Raw genomic sequence first — 25435 nt, 5'->3', positions numbered from 1 at the left:
TCATGTTACGTTTGAGAAAAGCAGCCACCCACTAGTAACACTTACTTTTGAAAACAAATATACTCTTATATATTATTATTTAACAATTTTTTTTTTAAATTAATTTAATTAAATTTTTAATATTATTATTTACCAACATATTATTATATAGATATTTTTACATGCGGTAGTAATGGACAAGTTTATATTATTATACAATATTAAAGTTTATTTTGAAATGTCCAAACAATTTTAGTTAAATACGTAAAATAAAATTCAATGAGAACAACAGAATGAACAATCAATATAAAAATATATATATGCATAAAAACCCCTAGGAAGTAAATTTGTTAAAAATAAATAAAAAGTGATACATTCATTTTTTATTGTCAAACTACTTTCTTGTATTTACAATGTAGTTATATATGTACAATTGTACAATGTACATATTTAATATTAGTTCAAGAATGTACTTATAAATTATAATTTATTATTAAATTTGATTATTTTACACGTGTTATACTAGCAATTAATTATATGAATTAGAAAATTAATGACGTTAACTTTACAATCGAAATTTAAAATTATATTCAATTGTATCATTTAAAAAAATTGAAAAATTATCATATCCAGATAAAATTTTTGAACTTATTCATAACTAGGACTAGGATTTTAAAACATATGCTTCTTTTTTTATATATGAGATACAAATCTAATTTATATACATACATTTTTTCACGTCATTCTGATTCCAAATAAACCAATTTATTTTGCTTTTTTGACTTTTCTATTTTTTTTTTTTTTTACTATTTCAGTTGTTAATTTTTACATTTTTTTAATTTTATTGAAATAAAAAAAAATTATAATTATTTAGAAATGTAAAAACCCAGAGTACGAATATTGGATTATTATTGTTTTCATTATCGGCTTGTTTATTAAATATATTAAATGTATAGAATACAGATTATCGATTTATACATAGATAATAGATATAGCTTGCAGCACCTATACGGTCAGTATGCCTATAACATCGATATCGACCATTTCAAAATTTAAGATTTAGTGTTGTAATTTGAAAAAACTATTATGAAGTATGCACCGATCACTTCAGTTAATATAGAGAGTTCGTTTTTTACGTATAAAAATATGCTGTCCGAAAATAGAGTCAGTTTCACTATTGAAAATCTGGGTAAATATATGGTAGTTAAAATCTGAGTCCTAGTCATAATGAATAATTATTTTACATTTACAAAACAAACATATACTTCTTATCGGATAACGTAAGTAATAACACATATAAATCTAATACGGTTTGGAACAAAATATCAAATCGTAGAGAATAATAATTCCACATTTTTGAGTATTATAGGTAACTACTTTAGAAAATTAATGCACAATTGTTTGTAACATAACTTGTAAATTAAAATTTTAAATATGTATCTATGTAATTTTAAGTTAAATCTTGAATTTTCGGTTTTATTTAGGGCGCTGTAGGGTCGATGGACCTGCGTGCTGGACGAATTTAACAATGCATATAATATAATATTTTCTGACCCTTTATTAATAGATATACATATAGTTGCTTAGAGTTATCGAAATGTGAATTTATCTATAATGATAACATTAATTATGGTATTATAACTTATATTTTAAACAATATGTACACATGGACAGTCCAATTACAATTCGTTTGTGAATCATTATAAAAAGAGCTAGCACGATTTATAAAATTTCGCACGCAGTGTTTAAATACTGAGCATATACATTGAATGCACCGTTTTGTCGATCTTTTCGATTTTGTATAACATGCATATAAGATTTGGCAGACTTTTTGATAATCTCGCATTACTTGACATGGCAAAATTTAAACTTAAAAAAAAGAACGTCTCCATCACTTGTTAAACGTTAAATCTTGGAGACTATGCCCCACATCCCTTAATACCCCTCTTCAAATCAAATACAATATATTTGTAAATAATCTTTAAAAAGTAAAAAATAAATACAAGTTATAATATAAGACGTAGCATCCAGAACGATAATGCGTCTCGTGCGTTCCACTTAAAAAGAAATAGTATAGGGGTACGCTGAAATTTCTAAAAAAATAGTCGTGGTACTCCGTCCCCCTCCCCAAGTCGAGTATACTTAAATCGCTTCGTACACAAGTGCATCATAATCACGGCTACTCTATGTATCATACGTAAATGGTGTTTTTTTTTTTTTTTATTACAAAATCAATCGCGTCGTATCCGAAGTTGGTCTGATGCGGTGGGCGGGCTAGTAGAGAATTTGCAATAGTGGACGGAAAGGGAAAATTTACCGCGTAGGTCGATAGATTTCGTATGGACTTAATTGGAGATCGATGATCGTATATAATATAAATCGTAGTATATCGTTTGATAATACGAGCTGTTATGTACGTTTAATAATCGGTGTAAGTATATATGACGTGTGCTGTACGACTCCGGACGACGCTCGGCGTACATCAAATCGACAAGTATATGTATTATGTACTATACCAGGGTATACGGTTGCAACCACGTCGTAACAGTAACAATATATTTACGCAGACATAGGCACGGATATATGTATACAATAATATTATATGCAGACCGATGAGATGCCGATGATCAATACGCGGGCGGATGAACGATTTGTAGTTATTTCAGAGTTCGGTAGCAGACTGCCGCTCTATATATTATCGTCGCCGCCGCCGCCGCCGCCGCCGCCGGTACATATGTCATCGCCCCGGCAGCAAAGCGCACGTTTAGCCCGCCAGCCAGCCAGCTATCGACCACGCCGCCGCCGCCGCCGTTATATAGAGCTTCTGTGTTGTATACAGCGCGATGCACGAGTTCACTGCACAATATAATGTATAAAAATCGTTTGTCGTACAGCTGATGAGACGAGCCGCCATTACGATATAGGTTCATACCGTACGAGCGACGACGATAATACCACGGTACATACACATAATAATATGCACGCGGTAATTACCGCGCGTACAAAGTACAAAAATCGTATACCGCGGGGCGCGGCGGCGTGCATTGTATTATGGACTTTTCCTGCAGCTGAAGGGTCAAGTTATTAGCTCGGTTCCTATTATATAGAAGCTGTATTGATTTTACGCCGACACCGGCGGTTGTCCTTGCCGTTCAGCCGTACCAACCGACCGTGTACACGCCAACAGCTGTTTAGACCGTCGTCGCCACTGTCTGCTGCGGGCGTCGCGCACAGGGGTGAAACGTCGACGTCGCCGCCGGCGCGTACACCGCCGCCGCCGCCGCCACCGTCCGGTCTTCGCCGGGGGGAGGGGAGTGCGAACGATCGGAGGAGTGTTTGTGGACGGACTAGAGCGGGCGGCGGCTGTGGTCTATCGAAAAATTGCCGATGACGGACAAGAGACGCGGAATGTGTGTGACTGCTAAAGACTCGACCATAGATCATTATATAGGCAGACAAAACCTATTTGGATTGTTAAACTAAAACGTTATTGAAAAATACATATGCGACACGCCGGTGTCGCCTTTCGCGTTCCGACTACCGCGATAGATAAACACAGTTTTTTTTTCACCTCACCGTTTTCGTGACTAAAACCGATACCTTTGAACTCGCCGCGAAAACCCGACGAACATCGCAGTCACACTCCTAGATGACTCCTGTCTGTAACGTGTAAATTATAACTTTCCCGAACACCGTTCAGACCGCAACGATTTTTTTTTTAATTCAACGTTTATAGCAAGTTTTTCTGTTTAAATTCGTTTCCAGAGACTAAAAAAAAAAGGAATTAAATTTAGTTATTATGTCAGGAAAATACCCGCAGACTGTTATAAAGTTATTTATGTCCTGACTATTATGATTCTAAAATCTGTTTAAAAAAAAAAAAAAAACAAATCCTATGTTCGCTTACAACGATACAACTATAGTTTGACAAGAATCCTTTAAAACGAATTTACTGTCATGCTTATATGTATATATTTATATAAACGTGTCGTGTATCAAACATCACCGTAGCCCTAAAGATATATATTAATAAACAATTCGCCCCGCATCTTACGTAACTATATATAATACCATAATTCGGGAAAATAATAGATAAAACATTCGTAAGATGTCCTAAAGCTTTTCCCGAATTCCTGGAAACGTACTAAAAAAAAGACGCATGACATTAACCCAGAGTGTTTCCTAGAAGAAAATGTTTTGAATTTATTACAACGCTATTATCATATATTCTATATACGAGTGCTTTATAATATTTATAAATTCCCAACACTTTTCGGTCCGTTATATTATAATGGACTGGCTACGTGTACGAAGTGAGTGGAGTAGAATGTTTGTTCGGGGTGGTTTAATTTAACTTTGCCTGCAAATTAATATGCATAATGTATTTGCGTATACGAAACAAATAGAGTAACTTGTGACGGCTTCGTCAGTGATCCAAGTACGTTTGCTGCTACTGTTGGCGTATTATTCTTCTCCGGTTCGTGGGTTCTACTCTGCAGACATCGACAAACACACATATTATATTCTTATACTTGCCTACCGATACCTTAGATTTACGACAGTATGGCAAACATATTATAACGGTGTCGTGTCGCATGACGACTGTTTATTTTCCAAACGCCCTCGATTACAACTCGGTAATATCGGTGAAAATAATATTATGTTCAATAATATCGTATCGATCCAGTCGGTAAAAATGCATTCATGTTTGTACACGCACACAAACCACGTTTATGAGTACGCTGTAAAAATAAATACATTGTTCTCTTTTTTGTTCTAATCTTGGATAATATTGTCTTATGATCTGAGTTGGTTTGAAAAAAAAAATGTTCACGTTTTATAAGTTATTCGCTTTACAAAAACGTTTTAAATTATATCATATTTTATCGCAGTTAATGAATAAGAAGCACACATTGTGATTGGTGTGACATTTCAAATTATTTCACAAATAAATCGAAAAATCGTCATCAAATATTCCGACATATCCTTTCTTTATTGATCCACTTTAAAATAAACTATGAAATAATTAGATAATCATTTATTTTAAAACTTTTAATAATATGTATATTTAGTTTTGTAATAGTTTACTTTTTTAGTGTAAGTTTTATTGTTTTCAATTATTGGATATATTGTATTGAATATAAAAATAGAATTTTTTTAAATACGTGTGTCGTGTATAGGTACTATATATTATAATCATGCAGAAATTTAATAATAATAATGAATAAATATAGGCAAATAAACTGAATAATTATGGATTCCATTTATGGCTTTACGGATGAAAAGTGTTTTACATTTAAATTGAACGTCTTGAAGTATATATTTGTTATAGATTTCACTTCTTTTCTAGAATCAAATTAAAAACCACGAATGGCCGTCGTTATATTGTATTTGCGTGTTGTACGAAACGACAAAAACGAAATACAAAGGACATTCGAAAATTACCTTGATTATAATATATTATAGTGTGATTCGTAGTCGAATAAAATCAGTTTTGTGACTGAACAATCGTCGGTCTTAAATCGATCGACAAACAAAATAGTGTTGTGAAATGATTTAATATTTTATTATAAATATAAGTTTTGTGTACGAATTCGTTGAATGCACGTTTGGTTTTGTTTAAACCAAAGCGATAAATTCATTATAGTCATGACTACGAGCTTGTTGGTCGAGAAATAAAATACATAAAAGTTTACCATGCATTATTATAAATAACTCGATATCATACATTTTTGTTTATTGTAAGTGTAATACGAATAACAAGACGACGGGATCGTTTAATACGGCACCCGGTGTATGCAATTTAACAGCGTCCGCGTCGTGCGTACGAAACTACACTACATTCGACGAAAACATAATTCGTACAGCAGTTATCATTATTAAATTTTAAAAATATTAACGAGAATGCACTGTAAAAATAATTTCATATCTTATTATCAAACTTTATCAATTTATGCATTATGCACTATACAACATTAAATTGAATAGTCAAACAGTTATAAAGAACATATTAGCCATATTTAACCCACATTAGCTAAAATCATCAATCGTCTAGTTGGCTTATATTTTTAATAAATTTAAATACATAAGTATAAAAGTGTAGGGTAAAGAAATTGAGTAATTATTACGTATTGACAATTCGTATTAAAATCGTCTTAAATCGTTGTGTTATTTAATTATAATATTTTATGGTTAATGCGACCGATGTTAGAAATTGTCGCGAACGTATTTGTCCGTTTAGATCCTATTATCCTACAGTATGACAGAAGAGAAATTAGGATGGTAAAATGACGATTAAAAAAAAAAAAAAATGTTTGCTCTAGAAATTTGACGTGCTAAAGACTAATGAATAATATAATATTACATACAATATAAAATGGTTGAAACAAAACAAAACGTACAGTGTATAATATTATTATTATTATGAGGGTCGTTATAACGCATATTGTATTGCATAGTTTATAAGACGGCTGCCGACAATGTTATATAATATTAAGGAGCGTAGTTGTAAACGAAATGGAAACGGTTTAGTTTCGACGACGTATTATCATAAAATATTTTGCTCGACACTAACCTCACACATACTGACCAGGCAACTATGGTTTTTAAGGAAAATTTGGGTACATTTTCCGAACACAGAGATAGGTACTTAAAAACAGACAAATTCAGATCCTTTAAAACGTGTAGTACACGTTAAATATACCACACACGTAGATAAAGTTCGATTTTAGACGAGTCTTCGGTGGTTGCCCTTGGTCAACATATGCGGCGCTGTCCAGTAGTATCGCTTATACATTCCCACATCGACTTTCTACTTTCCCGAAGTTAATAACGGAGGACACAGGACCTCTCGTACAACGAACATTCCCAAATCGAATGACCACCTTCTATATAGAGTCGAAACGAGGTCGGTCTGTGACGATTTCCACCACTATCACCACCACCGACACCACCAACACCACCATCGCCGTCACATCTCTCACGATTATTCGTGCACTGGTATCATCATGTATTAGTGCTTCACAGTGATCTTTTTTTTTTTTGCGCAAACTTCGTGTAATAATAATAACTGGCGAATGTACGCACCGAGTGCACCACAGTGGAGGCAGCAGCGGCCGGCACCTCTGAGACACATGGCAACGGCGTGAAATATCTCTGCGAGACGTTTTTTCGCGCAGTGGGTCTGTGTGCGAGAGAGATGGGACTGATTTGCGGGCGAGTGGGTGGATGGACGGATGGGTGTGGGTGCTGCTCGTGTGGGGCGAGAGGGCGACACGGACGACGGTGAACGGGTTACGGCGGGCGAGTGCGGAGGACGTGCGGAACGGCAACCGCGCCTGGCGCCTGGACGCCCGACGGATCCATAGGACCGCCGCCGCCGCCGCCGCCACTACGCCGCCGCGCCTTTACACCGAAACCCTCCTGGCCGCCCGTCGCACGGCGGTGGCCGCGCACGCGCGTCCCAGAATAGAACTCTACGCTACAAGCCCGCGCCGCCGCGGCTGACACGGCCGCCGGCCCGAAACGCCGCCTGAGAGGAGTTCAGCTGCTGCCGCCGTGAGCCGCGGGACCCGCGTTATTGTAACCGCTCTAACGCACTGGACAGATTTTTCTGTCTTTTATTTTAAGACCATCACCAGAGACGGTTTTTTCTTTTTCCTTTTTCCTCCGTTTTTATTCCTTCTATCGCGTGTTTCCTCGGCGAACTCTCCGCCTGCCTTATCCCCGCCACGTCCCGATCCCGAATAAACTCACCAATTTGTCCTACCACTGCTGCACATACGCGTCCGGTCTGGCTTCTTTATTATTATTATATTATTATTATTAAAAGTTTTGTTGTAATTTTTAAATTTGTTCGCGATTCGTTAAGTGTTTTTTCAATTCATCGTTATCTTACAATAATACAAAAAATTTATAAGTGTGACTCTACGAACACCTGGATTACAATATTTACTTGATTTGGATACCAAACTTGGTGAGTAGCGTCGTCGTCGTACAGTCGAGTATAATTTTCGTCTACCACCGTTGTGTAACCGTAATGCTAAAATAATATATATATATATATACTTAGTGGTCATGTAACACTCGTGTTAATGCGTTATTTTGTTTTTTAATTTCGTCGTATAACGATCTAACGATGTTTTATTTTCAATTGTTTTTACATAACCTTAAAATCGACATTTTTTTCCACTTCTGTATATTTGGCGATTATCGTCAAAGTTGACGTGTGTGTGAAAACGGTGTGCTGTTATCGAACGGTGAGCGCGCTGGTGGCAGAACGGGTGGCGAAATAGGTCGCGTCGGCGGCGAACGGGGGCTTGACGCATGGGTGGGCAATGAAGGGACACACGGAATTGCGTGTGGGGCGGTGCGGGGGTAAATGTGGCGTGTGGGTCCGCACTGCGGCTGAGCCAACTATTCGTCTTAACCTAAAATATAGTTAACGTAATAATTCCAGTCAAACCGTTTGATTCTTTTCTGTTAATAGTTTTTATTAGTCTATGTTTTTTATTTATTAAACTATTCCGGACGAAACTTATCGGTTCAAAAATTCGTGGCTAAAAAGAAATAGCAAAACAAGCACTTGGGACGATTTGATTTGAATGAATCGAATTCGTTAATGCGAGGTCAGGGTCATTCGGTCAACAAACAGCTCTTCCAGTAACTACACTCGTAATAAAGTTATATCTTAGGGCTTATCTAAACTTCATAATCCAATTAAGTTTTCATCGTTATTGAATTAATTTGTAATTTAGAATTTAGATATTTCTAATGATTTTTTTTTATATACATAAACTATTCCATATTGTAGGAGTATTAAGAACATTTAACGCATAAAATAAAATAACTATTAGATAAGTACAGTTAAAAATGAATATAGAGTTTTTTTTTGATTAAATCTTTTGTATTAAATTTTTTAGTAAGAATCGGAAATTTTGTTTTATTATATGACTTATATAAAGATGTATTTGAAAACGAACAAATGCTTGTAACAAAATTTAATTGCAGAAAGCAAATAATTCATTTTCTTTGCATAATATATTATAGTTTATTAGTTACCATATGTTACTTAAACTTGATTGTCGGATTAAATATTTCTATAGTCATAAATGCTTCATGTTAAGTTAATGTCTTTACTATATGGACCATGCATGTTTAAATGTGTGTATCATAGATTTTTAATGGTTTTTTAAAATCAATGATTGAAAAAAAAATAATTTCAGTGTATAAAGTTAAATAAATCAAAACATTTATAAATTGTTTAGTAATTTATTTTGATTTTCAAACTTTCAAGAATATGAAGTATAAGTTTTCTTTAAAAAAATAAAATTTTAAATTAAAAAACAATTTAATAATTGTTTTGATTTCTCGAAGACTTTATGAATAATAATAAAATATAATAGTTGGTTAGGTATATCAGTTTTAAATAATAAGCAACGAAACGATTATAAATGCCACATTTAATCATTTTATATATTTACAATATTAGCATATATAATAATAAACTATTGAATAATTTCGATTCTCGATTAACATTTTTATATTAATGTTAAATTACTGATTGCAATTAAAATATATTCAATTTAATTTTTTAAAATTTAGAAATAATTATTTCTTTTACAATACACATCGAAATAGTTAAAAAATATTCATTGAATTGAAACCGATCATAATAATTAAGTATAATTTTACTATAACCTATAGCATATTAATTATTTGAGCTATGTACCTATAAAGTATAAGTTCCTAGTATTACATTTAAAATGTTATAATATAACACATATATTATTATAGTAGCTATTAATTGAAACATATTTTAGTGATTGAATCCAGTTGTATAATAACATTAGGTAAAAAAAATTTGTAGAAAAATAATTTTGGCACGATGATCATATGTGTATAGCGCGTTTCTGGATTGCCGTCAAGGGTATTTAAATATAAATTGGGGGAAAAACTCAAATGCCATTCCAATCTTAGCAATAGTATAACTTTTATCAATTAATTTACAACTCAATGAGCTAAAATATATTGCTATTTTATTTTATTTTTTGTTTTGTTTTTTTTTTTTTTGGGCAGAAATCATCATGCGGGACAAGACGTCTTGATCCACGCTGATCCAGAATAACAACAGCACACACACATACACACTTCAGAAAATCGGAGTCACACTTTATTCTAAGTCTGTGATATTATTTAATATTTTTAAAAATGAACCTATTAGCCGTAATCGATTTTCTCGATCACAGAATAGAGATAGAATCGCCTATTTGTAATCAAATGAAAAGATCGTTATAAGTAGTATTATAAGTTGTTGACGTAAATTCGTTATTCCAATTAGTTAGTGTATTTATATATTTTGTAAAATTAATAATATTAATAATAATAATAATCATGAATTCCTATAAATATTTTTAAAACCGTAAACAGTTTTTAATTGTATTTTTACAAAGAAAAGTCCCTTATATTCTGTCCAAAATGGGTTCTAAAGAGGCGGAAAGCGGTGGCCAAAAAACCGCCAAAATGAGCGATCTCAAAAAAGAAATCGACTTGGATGATCACCGGATACCGTTGCCGGAGCTATACACTCGTTATGAGACGGATCCAGAGAGAGGTTTAACGACTTCCCAAGCTAAAAGATTATTGCTTAGGGACGGTCCTAATTCTTTAACCCCACCTAAGAGGACTCCTGCGTGGATTATCCTGTTGAAACACCTGTTTGAAGGTTTTTCAATCCTATTATGGGCAGGTGCGGCCCTGTGCTTCCTAGCATATGGTATTCAATACTCCACATCTGAAGAACCTCAGGAAGACAACCTATGGCTGGGTACAGTATTAGTACTTGTTTGTGTCATAACAGGTGTTTTTGCTTACAGCCAAGAAGCGAAAAGTTCGAGAATTATGGATTCTTTCAAAAACATGGTACCCCAATACGCCAATGTTGTGCGGGACGGTGAACGGAAAAACATACTGAGCTCAGAACTGGTAAGAGGTGACATTGTGGAAGTTAAGTTCGGTGATCGCGTTCCCGCCGACGTTCGTATTATCGAAGCCCATAATTTTAAGGTGGATAACTCATCTTTGACTGGAGAAACTGAACCACAACCTAGAGATTCAGCCGTATCTAAAGTACAAGTATTGGAAGCAAACAATTTGGCATTCTTTTCCACTAATGCGGTCGAAGGAACTGCAAAAGCTCTTGTGATACTCTGTGGTGATAACACTGTAATGGGACGTATTGCTGGACTGACTACAAGGCTGGAGCAAAGAGACACACCAATCGCTAATGAAATTCATCATTTCATGCATTTGATTTCTGCTTGGGCAATTTTCCTAGGAATTTCATTTTTCATAATGGCATTCTTGCTTGGTTACCACTGGTTGGATGCTTTTATATTTTTGATCGGAATAATTGTCGCTAACGTACCAGAAGGTCTTCTCGCTACTGTAACCGTATGTTTGTCTTTGACAGCAAAACGGATGGCTTCGAAAAACTGTGTTGTAAAACATCTTGAAGCAGTCGAAACTCTTGGATCTACATCTACTATCTGTTCTGATAAAACAGGAACTCTGACGCAAAACCGCATGACTGTAACACATTTAAGTTATAATAAAGAAATCATTGAAGTGGATTACTTTAAAGACCCGACAGGTGTAACAGAAGAGGCTAGAAACACCAAAGCTTATCAGTCGCTCGTTAGAGGTGGATGTCTTTGCAGCAGAGCTGAATTTATATGTGGACAAGATAATACGCCCGTTTTAAAGCGAGAAGTCATGGGTGATGCGTCAGAAGCCGCTATAATTAAATTTTCTGAGCTTGCAGTTGGAGATGTCATGGCTTTCCGTGATCAACATAAAAAGGTGGCGGAAATTCCGTTCAATTCCTCCGATAAATTCCAAGTTTCAATTCACGCATTGCCGTCAAAAGGACAATTGTTAGTTATGAAAGGAGCACCAGAAAGAATTTTAGCTCGTTGTACTAGAATGCGATATGGTGATGGTGTTGTTGAGTTGGACGAAAACATCAGACAAGAAATGGACGAAATAATTGAACAACTAGGAAGTTACGGAGAACGTGTTCTTGGATTTTGTGATCTTTTCTTAAGCCCAGAACAGTTTCCAATTGGCTTCAACTTTACCACAGATCCTCCTAATTTCCCATTGACTGATTTGAGATTTTTAGGTCTGATGTCTATGATTGATCCTCCAAGACCGGGTGTTCCAGATGCCGTCGCAAAATGCCGATCAGCTGGTATTCGTGTTATCATGGTAACCGGGGATCACCCCGTGACCGCTAAAGCTATCGCAAAGGCTGTGGGTATCATTACGGAAGGTTCTGAAACTCTTGAAGATATTGCCAAACGACGTCGAGTACCGGTATCGTCATTAGATCCACGAGAATCCACAACAATCGTTATACAAGGTTCATTATTAAGAGACATGTCCACCGAAGAACTGGAACACGTTTTAAGAACAAACAGAGAAATCGTATTTGCCCGAACTTCTCCTACACAAAAGTTGAATATTGTTGAAGGGTGTCAGAATTTGGGAGCTATCGTGGCTGTAACTGGAGACGGTGTTAACGATTCACCAGCTTTGAAAAAAGCAGATATTGGTATAGCTATGGGTATAACGGGTTCAGATGTATCCAAACAAACTGCTGACATGATATTATTGGATGATAATTTTGCATCTATTGTGACAGGAGTGGAAGAAGGACGTCTTATCTTTGACAACTTAAAAAAATCTATAGCGTACACTTTGGCATCAAACGTACCTGAGATAACTCCATTCTTACTGTTTATCCTTAGTGGCATTCCATTGCCACTTGGTGTTGTTGCCGTACTTTGTATTGATTTGGGAACTGACATGTGGCCGGCTATATCATTGGCTTACGAAAGGGCAGAATCCGATATTATGTTAAGACATCCCAGAAACCCATCAACCGACAAATTAGTAAACGGTAAACTCATTTTCGTCGCCTATGGTCAAATCGGAGTCATAGAAGCTGTTGCAGGATTTTTCTCATATTTCGTAATTATGGCTCAATGTGGATGGTTACCACGGAGATTGATCGGAATACGTAATGAATGGGATTCGAAATCCGTGAACGACCTGGAAGACTCTTATGGCCAAGAATGGACATTTACGCATAGAAAAGAACTAGAATATACCTGCCATACTGCCTTCTTCATAGCTATTGTTGTAGTGCAATGGGCTGATTTGATTATTTGCAAGACTCGTTACAATTCCATTTGCCACCAAGGTATGGACAATTGGGTTTTGAATTTCGGAATGGTTTTCGAAACATTAGCTGCCTGTTTTGTGTCTTATTGTCCTGGTATGACCGAGGTGCTCAAGACCTATCCCGTAAAGGCCGAATGGTGGCTCCCCGGTTTACCTTTCGCCGTTGTCATATTCGTATATGACGAATGTCGGCGTTTTTGGCTCAGGACTCATCCAGGTGGATGGGTCGAAGACACACTTACTATTAAAATATTTTAAAGTATTTAAAATAAAATTAAATAATAATCACTATCATTGCGTCAATGTCCCTGTATAAAAAAAAATCAATTAATTAAAAACAGTTTTACGCATAATGAATGCGTAAAAACCTCATTATTAAAAATTAAAAAATGTATAGCTGTTATTGTTATTGATAGTTTTATTAGTTATTTATATATGCGAATTTTTTGAAAATATAGATTAAAAATTGGTAAAATTAAACGCTAAATTAAAAATGTCACCCCAAATTTAAAATGAAACCAATTTGTAATAATAATTATTATAATAAAAATGAGTGTTCATTTACCATAGGGCCTAGATTATTAAATATTATGTAAGTTAAAAAAAAAAAATCGTTGAACAATGCATAGTGTTGGATTAGATATTCATAAATGTTTTGTTATATACTATAATAATAATATATATAGTACAAGGCTGATCAAAAGTCTTAACTGAAAAATCATCTTAATTAAAAACTTTTGATCTTCCGCGTCTCTACATATTGTAACCCGGGCTGGTTTACGTGCAATTATGCTTAGAGGCTGAGCCATTATATATGTGTATACATTTTAAACAAATTGCCTGTAGAAAATTCAATGTATAGTATTTTGTTTGGAGTAAAAAACTGAAAAAAATCGAAAAAAAAATTTAAATAGTTATTGCATTTTTAGTTTTGTTATGAGTTAAAAAAAAAATTATTATCAATAAAGTGTAAGTGTTATGCGTATAATTAAACTAGGGCAAGGATTGGAAGATGAATTACAAAACCAAAATCTCGTTCTCAGCACCAATAGCTGGTACTTTTAAAAATAAAATTGTCGTCTAAAATAGTCTATATAATATATTATAAAATATACATACGTATTTAATTGTTCGGCGTTTTCAACTGATTGTACACATTTTCAATAGATACATATTATATTATATAGCTTATTATTACTGTATTGGGTATTATAAGTTAGACAATTGTTTGTTTTTTTTTTACATTTTTTTCCTGTAAGTTGTGCCTTATTTATTTCGTTTATATTTTGTTTCTCGGCTGGATATGTATTATTTGTATTACCTTTCTTTTGTTCTTTTTCTTGTTTTTAATACTTATATACGACTTTACATATACGGTAATTACGATTATACGATATAATTATATACGCTATTCGTTTTTATCTTATTGTAGACAAAACGCTTTTTATAGTTGATTTCACAAAGGCAACAATAACTTATCTTTAAGAATAAATAAAAAAAATCGTATACTTGTCATTTGATCTATAGCTTACCACCTACTAAAAAAAAAAAAAAAAAACATTATTATTATGTTTATAGTTATAACATGTAAAACGAAAAAAAAATAATAATAATATTTTTAAGGCAGTTATTTTTATTTTTTTTTTATACATAATATATATTATTATATTTAGTGCTGCAGACTTAGGACGAAAAATGTTGTTAAATAGAAGGTTTATAAATTGTAATTCTGTACGCTTTTAATATCCATTAAATAAATTGTAAAGCTACAAAACTTAACCATATATTATATTATTATTATTATACATAGTGATTTTTTTTTTTTTTTTTTTTTAATGAAACAAACCATTGTAAAACTTCGGGTATTTAGTTACTATGTAATGTTATATTATTGTTCGGCTATCTCGTGCTGTATGTGCATAAGACAAAACACGCAAAAAAAATAAAAAATCATATTTCAGAGATTTAATGGTAATGTATGTTCCGAATAAAAGTCCTGTATACAAAGACATTTAAATTTGACTTTTATTTTATCCATCACGTAATACAGACTTTCTCATCGTTATAATCATCATCACGTTCACCTCACAATATTATAATCATCCTATAATAACGTACAGGACAAAGAAATTATATACATTATATTCTTTGTCTTGCTGGTTTCGAGTTTTGAAATTCGTCTTGCGAAAAAGCAACGACGATTGGAGTATAATATAAGAAAATTCTTTCAAACGTTCAAGTAACATAATAATATATTTTATATATATATATATAAGTAGGTGTTTATTATATATACACTATACAACAGCCATACGACGTAACAATATTATTATTATCATCGAAACCTATGTCGGCGGCGTCGCTTAAATAAAAAAAAAAAAAAATAAAAAAAGCGTCGTGGCGTTATGAATAAAATCGTATTAGCATCCGGCGATACGTATATGTATATAATAAAATCACGTTTGTATCGCCCAAAGCCGTTATTAATGGTCGGCGTGGTTGTGGTGTACGCGGGAGAACTGAGAAGTGGTTTTCTCAGAACGAAGGTGAATACATTATAATAATACGCCGGTTATTTTATTATTATTATGATTATGATTATTATTATTATTATTATTATTACTATTATTATTATTTTTTTTCTCGTGTCCGTGCCTGCGTCGTTCACAATCATTCGCGATCGAAAGGTCTACAAACCGCACGTACAACATGGACGTAAGACTCGTCGCCATTATTTTGTGCCACAGTAAGTAGCGTAATGAATCAATTAAGTCGTATAAGTTGCTATAATATATTGTATACCTATCTACCTATCTATAATATCTATAATATATCCGCTTGTTTTCATCTTATTTTAACGCATACACTATAATATTATTATCATGTTACTACTATAATACGCCTTACACGTATTTACCTATTTAAATTAAATGCGATACTCGACGAGAAAATATTGTACATTTTTTTTTTTTTTTTAATATATATAACAAATAAAAAGAAAGTATGTAGAGTATAATATCGTGTACGTTCGATTTCTCGACACATGCTCGTTTATAATAATAATATAATATAAATGTATGATGTTGTTGGTTTTTGTTTTCATAATAATATAAACGCGTATTGTGCACCGATATTATTATATTTGAATATGATATTATGCAGGTATAGCCGCGTTATTTGAAACCGTAAATCGATTATAACATATATATTATATATATATTACTAGGTACATGCTTTTACGCTTTTATATATTGTTGAGCTTTTTCGATGTAGACGGTATAGTGTTATGTCAATATTAATATCATTTTTTAATTTTAAACGCATTATTATATTATGCATGTCTTACGCGCAAGGGTGAAAATAGGTATAGGTATTTGTTGAAAAATCGTTTTCATTCGCCTACACATTATGCGGGTATTTGATATTTAATAAAAAGATTATGTAAGATACTGATGGTACTATTATAAAATGCTACTAGTTTTTATTACTTTCGGGATTACTGTCGTTTTAATACTTTTTTTTTCTATAACCTTATATTTGTAAATAATTTATAATTAGAAATGATCAAAAACTGTTTCTCGGTATTCGACGTATAAAATAATATGGACGAAATAAAAAAAAGAAGCGGAATCCCACTCCTTGTCTCCCTCTCGTGGTGAATCGACAATACCTATACTATGCAGCATATTATATTATGAATATGTATATATTAAATCATACGTACTGCATTCACTCGAACTCACGAACGGACGCGCTTGAATTCGTGACTGGTACCCGGTAACGATTTACAATAAACAGTACAACCTGACCTTGGATGTACCCCTAAAGAAATAAACGTTCGAAACAAATCGACTTTAATACGTTTGTAAAAAAAAAATGCTAACAATAAAAGTAGTAGTATAGGTTCAACGAATTTAGGATTTTCTCCTATTGCCCAAAATAGAACGTTGAGATTCAATTGTCTGATGGACTAAGAGGGGTGGAGGTAGAGGTGATTCTTTAATTTAACCTTATAGATTAGGTATAGCAACATTTTTGTGTTCAATGCATTTACCTCATCTGTTCCATTATAATATTCGATACGTATCCACTATAGATTATTTTTAATTGCTATTTCCCACTATCCAGTTTTAATATATTTTAGTGTTTTCTTTTTCTCTTTTTTTTGACAGCACAAATAAGATGGAGAGGGGGTGGCATTTGATCATATCGAATCTAACGTATTTTTTTATCAGAACTTTAATTGTGCGATGTTCGGATTAGCTTCTGACGTCCATATTTTATGACATTTTTCAATTTTTGTGTGTAACGATGACGAGTGTGTGTTTTCAACTTTCGACTCAAAAATAACACGATATCGATGTGCCCGCGCTTGAGGCCGTTAAACTTTTAACTCTTCTACCGCATAGACTCGCTGGAGATCGTCCAAGTATTAATACTCGACGTGGCTGTGGAATTCGGGAGAATGCGGCAAATTCCTAATAGTCTGTGTTGGAAGGCATGGCGATTAAAAATACGTCTCTTCGACGCGAACCCTCCCCCTCCTCTCATTGTGCATTTTTAGTTAGCGGTAATATATTATGATATATAGTATTCTGTTCTGGAGAAATAATGTTTCGCGTAAAACATCTAACGGCCAATCGGCCGCCCGCCTCAGGCGGCTTTTCAAAACAGAGAAACGACAAGCTAGTGGGCGTATTATCTGACGTTTGTGGTGGTGTAAGAACGGCCAATATACCACTTGCACGTAGGTACATATATACGCTTTATGATTTATATTGTAAAGAGACTTAGAGAACCAACAAATTTTTTTCTTTTCGTTAGTATTGTGTGAAAGTTATATAATATAATTTATAATATATATACCTAAGTATAAAAACAAGAATATACTCGACGTCTTTTTTTTTTTTTGTCCCTTTTGTTCTCGACCTCTTTCTGTGTATAGCACGACGCAGACCCCCACTGCTGCAAACGTACATAATATAATAAGGTTTTGTGTGCTTTTTCCCACGTGACAATAACGCAGAGCTGGTAATATATATATATATACATATATATTATATATATAAATGCGGTAACAGATAAGCACCCATTATTACACCTACCAGAACAAACGCCTAAAAGCTTTTCGTAACACAATACGCGTCGCAAGGTCCTATTACCTACTGTTATTATATATTAATATAATGTGCTGTGTACACATCGACTGCACACCTCCCACGCACTCGCATTATAAAAGACAACAAATGCTAGACCGTCGTGTGTGCGGGAGTCTTATATTAATAATAATAATAAATGAATCGTTTCCGCAGTCGCTCTGTTGAGCGGCCAGTCCACCGGTGGTAGGAAACGACCACCTACCACGACCACGGCACCCCGTCATCGGCCTACCGCCGTTGAGGATGAAGAGTCGGCCGATCAGCTGGAGAGCGAGTGCCCTGAGCCGAACGGTTTCTTCGCGGATGCCAGCCAATGCGACAAGTACTATGCGTGCACGGACAATAAGATCACCGAGAAGCTGTGCCCGGACGGCATGGTGTTCAACGATTACAGTTCGCAGCAAGAGAAGTGTGACCTTCCACTGAACATCGACTGCTCGCAAAGGCCCGCCTTACGTAAGTATATTTTACACACAATTCATTTTTTCTATTTCTTGCACTCGGGATGCTCGTATAGGACTTGTTACGATTTCTCATACTAAAATATCATGCATAATAATTGAATATAATAGCCACAAAAATTAATCATTTTTTTTTTTTGTTTCCAAGTCTTTTTTATATCCGAAATATGATATTAAGTATAGTCTATACAAGTAAATCGTTAAATAGGTACCTATAAAAGAAGACATCAATTTTTTTTTTGTTTTGAAAAAAAATCTAAAACAATACTCCTGTTTGTAATAAAATATATATTTCATAGATTTACCACGTCAATACAATTGGATATGAGTTTGATATTGTCCGTTTAAAATCGCGCACAAACTAATATCTGAACTCTCCCTGCAAATGCATAACATGTTTTGCCTAAACTTGACCGATCCGCGACGCGCATGCAAGTCTTCCATGATAAATCACTTCAACCATTTCCGTATAATATTATATTAGGGCGAGACCCTTTTCGACCAAAAACGTACCCTTCTCTCTTTGGCTGATTCAATTTTTGGCCAAATTTAAAAAAAGGTATTAAACGTGCAAGAGTACGATTTCGGTCGAAAACAGCCATACAACTTACAACTCCGTATATTATCATAGCACGGATATTATTTTAATAACATTCCAATACCGCCATTGTGCGAGACGGTCGCGGTAGTCCACTAATCCGCGATGGGACGAGTCGTGGTGACTTAGCTGCGTGTGATAGTATATTATATATAAATGAACATCACACAATAATCGTCGAAATTAAAATTCAATACGTAGCGTACGATATAATAATAGAATAATATCACGACGTCGTGTATTATCGCCGCTTATACGTCATAATAAAAGTCTGCGGGGCGCGTGGACGGCGGTCAGCGCTATATAATTGCTCGCGTAAACCTATTTGTTTCGGCGATTTCGCGCGAGGGCGTAAGCCGTACAGCCCCCGAACGATCGCGGGCGCGCGTGGTCGTCGTGTCTCGCCGTAGGTACAGTTATTGGAAACAATAATATAACATAACCGTTACGATTAAAAATTAATATACCATCGACGTCGTCGTTATGATTATTATATTGTGTGTAAACGGCTGACGACAATAATATTACAGTTTATAGATATGAGGCCGCTACGGCGCGCGCGCGGACTCGATGCCAACAAAATAATATTATAATGTGCTCGCGACGATGAGACGAAGAAAGAAAAAACCGCCGTGTGACGTGAACTGTACGCGGCCGACGCGTCTTATTTTAGGCGTACCTTTTCGAGCCGGCCGACGCGTGTTAATTATAGCGCGCGCGAGTTTTACGCGCAAAGACACGCGGTGGCGGCGGCGGCGGCGGCAGCGGTCGTCCGCGTCACGCGGTTTTTTCGATTATAACGCATATTTATATTATATTATTATTATTATCGTGTTATTCTGTCGTTGGAATATCTGTGTAAAATAATAATATTATTATGATATATCTCGACCGTTATGTAATATTGTTTTATACGTATTTTTTTTTTTTTATCGTGTACGTGGCCGGGCGCAGTTTGCGTAGAAAGTTTAGATTATATTATTATTATTATGCGTCTCGTACATACACACTGCACATTGTATAATGTATTATTATTATAACATTATAATATATATTATATTTTTGGCGAACGGTTTGTAAAACGATAATGGCGTATATTACAATATACGTTTCCAAGCTTTCTACAGACACACACTGCACTATAGGTATTCGGAGATGGAATTTTATGCGTTTTCGTTCGGCTTCAACGTTTTTATTTTAATTTTCTATCGTAAAATACCATCGTCGTTTTGCGCGCGAGCGAAGGGTTAGATCGGAGGTGAAATCGACGTTGAATTTTAAAATTATTACCTTTCGGAAACGTTGTCCGTAAGCTGCTTTTTGCATACTATGCGCGAACGCCTCTCACGGCAACACCGACCTTGCTACCGCGACGACAAGTTCGGGCTACAACACGCGTTATTGTTTAAGGCGAAACGCGTGTCCCGATAGTAAGCACATTACAATATAAACGACGTTCTAAACAACCTAACGTTGACATTGGTCAGGAATTCAAAACGAATAGAAATTTCAAATTATCATTCACACACGTATAGATGAGTTAACGACGGTTGTAGTATCATATAATATTATTATCGTAATATATGTCACAACACCAAACAGGGTACCTAACCGTTTCGATAATAATATTATATTTCTTACGACATCTGCTGCTATACCACGGATTATTATACAATATAAATATATAATACAATAATATATAATGTACATACGATTTCGGCTCTCTCTCTATCTCTCTCTTTCTATCTATCCATATCAATATTATAACTATATATGCTTTAAACAGTACATAATATACATAATAATGTGTGCTATAACTTGTATTTCATGTACCTGAAACGCTAATAGTCACTTTTATTGCGTAACATCGTACGACCAAGTGCAGACCAAGTCTTTCTTACTAGCAGTCGTACACTTATATATATAAATATATTATAAATTTATAACATAATATCGTGTCAACAGCACACCACGAAACTGTATACTGTACAAATGCCGAGGAAGCAGACGAGGGCGTGTAAAAATCAGATTAGTCCACACGCAAATTCTTTAGTATATAATATATAATATACGACTTATTCGCGTATTGGTTATAATATGGGTAGTATGTGTTAAACGCCATTAAAATCCTGAGTATATATTATTATTATTTTAACGCGACGACAACATTAATTGTTGGTTCAATATGACGTGGTATTGTATTATATTCAACTTTCGAGAAATTTCAAGGATGAAATTTCCATACATACTCGTACACCAATTAATTTGTAATACACTGTCCATTTGTTCGTTATTAATTGTATGCAGACTTTTAATGGCCGTGCACTGTAACATTGATAATTTAACGACGGCAAATTATAATGTTCGTTTTTTTTTTTGCTTTCTTAATGAAAACTCTAATAACATATTACACGTATAATAACAACCGTGTGACCACGTGCTATAGACAAATTAATTATCCCCTTGTTTTTAATGCTCCTTTTAATGGTAATAATAAAAAAATTACAAAATATACTATTATAATCATAACGGTAAAATAAACAATTTTTGGCATACGCATGAGGTTTATAATATTAATATTATGCTATGTGTTAATAGACATTTGCAGCGATATGATAAATAAAACCATGACAGTTTTTATGTCCGATAATAAATCGATCCCGCAGCGTTTATTCTTATAAATTAATTTGTAAGCTTTCGTATTCTAAACAAAGTGTACAGCGCTGTTAGGACATTAAATCTGTTTTAGATCCATAAATATCATACCGACATTCCCTCCGATATACGACTAAATAACCGAGAGTGCAAACTGCAAAGTATATAAACTATAAATGTGTATAATATATATGAATGCCTTCTGCAAAAACTTTTCCGTCCGAAATTATTGATTTTACGCGAGTCGACTCGTACGAGTTGTAAAGTTAGACAATAAACTAAAAAACTAACAAATATAACGTCATACGAGATTACGTTGGGAGAATAGTATTTCATTAAGACATACAGTAAAGTTTAACTTGCATTAATTTAATATGTATACTTTTTTCTCCAGAGACGCCTCAACCGGCTGAACATTGTCCTAGACAAAATGGATATTTCGCGCACGAAAATCCAAACATTTGCGACAAATTTTATTACTGTGTGGACGGTAAATTTAACGCGATCACGTGTCCGGGTGGACTGGTGTACAACGAAAAATCTGGCATTTGCACGTGGCCGGACGAAGCCAAGAAAAAAGGATGCTCTTCGCAAGGTAAATAACAACCTGACTACCTACCTATTCAATATTTTCGTCTATTTCACTGCAGAATTCGAAATCGCATCGCGATAATTTAATCATTTTCTCGCGACAGACTTGTCAGAAATTCACCACTATTTCTGTAACCATGTTATTCCGTTTCCGGCCATGGGATACGCTATAATAAACTACAGAGAAAAAACCATACAATCCGCGTACAGACGCGGGATATGTTAATGTTTGTTCGACTGCCAAAATGGGCACGAGATTTTGGACCGATATCAAAATACGTGGTAAACGCGCTAAACTCCCACCGCCGGCGATTTATTTTATTTTTGCAGCTCGGCTTTTTTCATAGTTATTTATATATTCGGTACTATACATCTTTTTCTTTCTGGTAAATCGTTTATCGAAAAAAAAATATATATATTTACGTAATTATAAACCATACTTAATGAAAATATTATAATTGAAATAGCTTATTTATATTATATTAAATATACTGTTAAACGATCGCGTCATCAGCTATCCCATAACTATAATAATATTATAGTAGTATAGGGTAAATATTACTTAAATGCTCGTCATAACTGATAATTGGATTTCATATATTATGTACAGATGTATTCAATTTCCGATGCCCAAACGTGACTTCTGACATTGCGCTACAACATCCCAGATACGCAAACCCCGAGGACTGTCAATTTTTTTATGTTTGCGTTAACGGCGACACGCCAAGGAGAAACGGCTGCAAAATGGGACAGGTGTTCAACGAAGCGTCGGGAAAATGTGATTGGCCGAGAAATGTTCCTGAGTGGTAAGAAAAAAAAATCTATGTTATTTATAGAATAAAAGTCTCGAAAAACGATCTCGCGTCTTTATAAATACAAGTGTATTATTATAGACACAGTATATTAGCGGTCGCTGAAAATCGTTATATAATCGTAATCGTCCACACTGATAGATTTCGCGTAAATAAAAACGAACGGAGTAACGAGTTGTGTACATTATCAATAATGATATTATGTAGATTATATAACAGACGCGAATTATTATAACCGTATACCATTATACAGGTAGTTCGAAAGCCGGAACGTTTTTCTTTGGCTTCAGTATAAATTATGCATGGGTTGCTGACTTCTCATGTATATATTATATACTTAACTGTAATAATAATTTGTCGTGACGAATTTGTTTTCCAGTGCCGATTGGTATAAAGGCGTATTGACAGACGAAGAACTTTACAATCTTGAGAATCCAAAACCCAAAGAAACAACAAAGGAGAAAGAGGCGGCGGCGGCGAACAGACGAAAGCCATCAAGACCAACCACTACAAGACGTACTGTAGTAGAAGACGACGAATGAAATAAACTAATTGTTATTTTGTAATTCGATATTTTCAATAACTGTATCAGGGAGACTGATCTCATTTGGACATTAAGTCGAAGTTAAAAATAAATGATATATATTTTCACAATAAACGATACCTAAACCTGTTTTTCGTTTTAATGTTAAAACATAATAGTATGCTAATTAAGATAATCTACAACTCATGAGTGTACGATATATTTTAGACACGTATTATCTATGATTAGTGATTACCTATATATTATATATTTTTGAAGAAAATAAATAATTGTATTTAGGTCATACACATTTTTTCCATTAAAGGAATGAAAAAATTTTAAATGTCATCGTACAACTTATTTGACCATAATGTCTGCTTGAAATTCAAATTAATGTAAATACGTACATCGGTACTCAAGCTATAATTCTGTCCACAGTCGATTTGGATTTAAGGTAAGGTATAACTACACCTACGAAATTCTACGCCGCAATAATGTATACATGATTTATTTGTTATGTTATTTTGAACCCTTTTTCAATATTTTTACTCCTAAAACAATCTCACCGAAATTGGGTATAAATTGAATTTAAGGTTAAACAATAAATAAAAATAAAATAAAATAAATATCCATTATCCACGTTACTCTACTATATAACGTTCGGGTCCGACACCTTAAGTTGCTGCAAGGTTCAATGCATAATTTATGAGGGAAAAATGTAATAAACCGAAATGTTTGCTTGCGAATATTCAGAGGTTATTGTATTTTGTTAGATTAATGTTTAACCGTCATACTATTATTTTATTTTAATACTTATTTATAATTAATTTTAAAACGCTTAATCAAAATTCTTATTGTGTTTTTATTGGAACAAAATGATATTCGTGAAAGTCAACGTTGACGGATAGTGATGAACTGGCCTCTTAGAAAGGTCCTGAAAATAAATTTTACCAATCTTATCACTAGGATAATATAATAATTAAATGATAAGTTTCACCATACATTGATAACCCTTACAGAGTAATACATTAATAAAAAACTGGCTTGGAATATATTTATTATATGTAGGTAAAAACTAAAAATAACTTTATATGATAACACATGGTTGTGTGTCACTTTATTTCGTGGAGTAATAAATAGTACATCTGCGCATACCAGTGCTTATTACATTTTCCAGTATCACTAGAGTAGAAGACTTTTACGCTATAAGTTATTTTTAATTTTATTATGATATATTTTATAATGAAAATAGAAATCAATTTTTATTATATCCTTGGGTTATAAAGGGAATATTGTATTGTATGATTGCAACAACCGCTATTTGGTATTTAATACCTAGACAAATTGATATTATTTACGTGATAAATCTATATCACGGCCAGTGTATACTAATAATATGAAATAATATAAAA

At 34.0% G+C, this 25435-nt stretch overlaps 2 protein-coding genes and 1 long non-coding RNA gene across 5 annotated transcripts; 2 read left to right on the top strand and 1 right to left on the bottom strand.

Annotated features, from left to right (window-relative positions):
- Positions 1-4878: 4878 nt before the first annotated feature.
- On the bottom strand, positions 4879-5593 carry LOC126550103 (uncharacterized). The gene is made up of 3 exons (XR_007604148.1): positions 5425-5593; positions 5068-5325; positions 4879-4994 (listed from the first exon to the last, which is right to left on the bottom strand). It is a non-coding gene; the product is annotated as an uncharacterized LOC126550103 (long non-coding RNA).
- Positions 5594-7805: 2212 nt separating this feature from the next.
- On the top strand, positions 7806-15241 carry LOC114131348 (sodium/potassium-transporting ATPase subunit alpha-like). Of its 2 annotated transcripts, none has more exons than XM_027996541.2 (2): positions 7806-7954; positions 10057-15241. In XM_027996541.2, the coding sequence occupies exon 2, from the start codon at positions 10456-10458 to the stop codon at positions 13480-13482; it is 3027 nt and encodes a 1008-aa protein (XP_027852342.2). In that variant the 5' UTR covers positions 7806-7954; positions 10057-10455; the 3' UTR covers positions 13483-15241. The 2 variants fall into 2 exon arrangements, with proteins under 2 accessions (XP_027852342.2, XP_027852343.2); XM_027996542.2 differs by lacking the exon at positions 7806-7954 and adding an exon at positions 8351-8640.
- On the top strand, positions 7810-24175 carry LOC114131313 (protein obstructor-E-like). Of its 2 annotated transcripts, XM_050201106.1 has the most exons (6): positions 7810-7954; positions 15912-15970; positions 18537-18839; positions 22492-22692; positions 23299-23494; positions 23880-24175. In XM_050201106.1, the coding sequence occupies exons 2-6, from the start codon at positions 15934-15936 to the stop codon at positions 24040-24042; spliced, it is 900 nt and encodes a 299-aa protein (XP_050057063.1). In that variant the 5' UTR covers positions 7810-7954; positions 15912-15933; the 3' UTR covers positions 24043-24175. The 2 variants fall into 2 exon arrangements, with proteins under 2 accessions (XP_050057063.1, XP_050057062.1); XM_050201105.1 differs by lacking the exon at positions 7810-7954 and having other exon boundaries at positions 15795-15970.
- The last annotated feature ends 1260 nt before the right edge of the window (positions 24176-25435 follow it).

Source organism: Aphis gossypii, chromosome 2 (assembly GCF_020184175.1).
Source record: "Aphis gossypii isolate Hap1 chromosome 2, ASM2018417v2, whole genome shotgun sequence".
NCBI lineage: Eukaryota > Metazoa > Arthropoda > Insecta > Hemiptera > Aphididae > Aphis > Aphis gossypii.
This window is presented reverse-complemented; position numbering and strand designations above follow the sequence as displayed.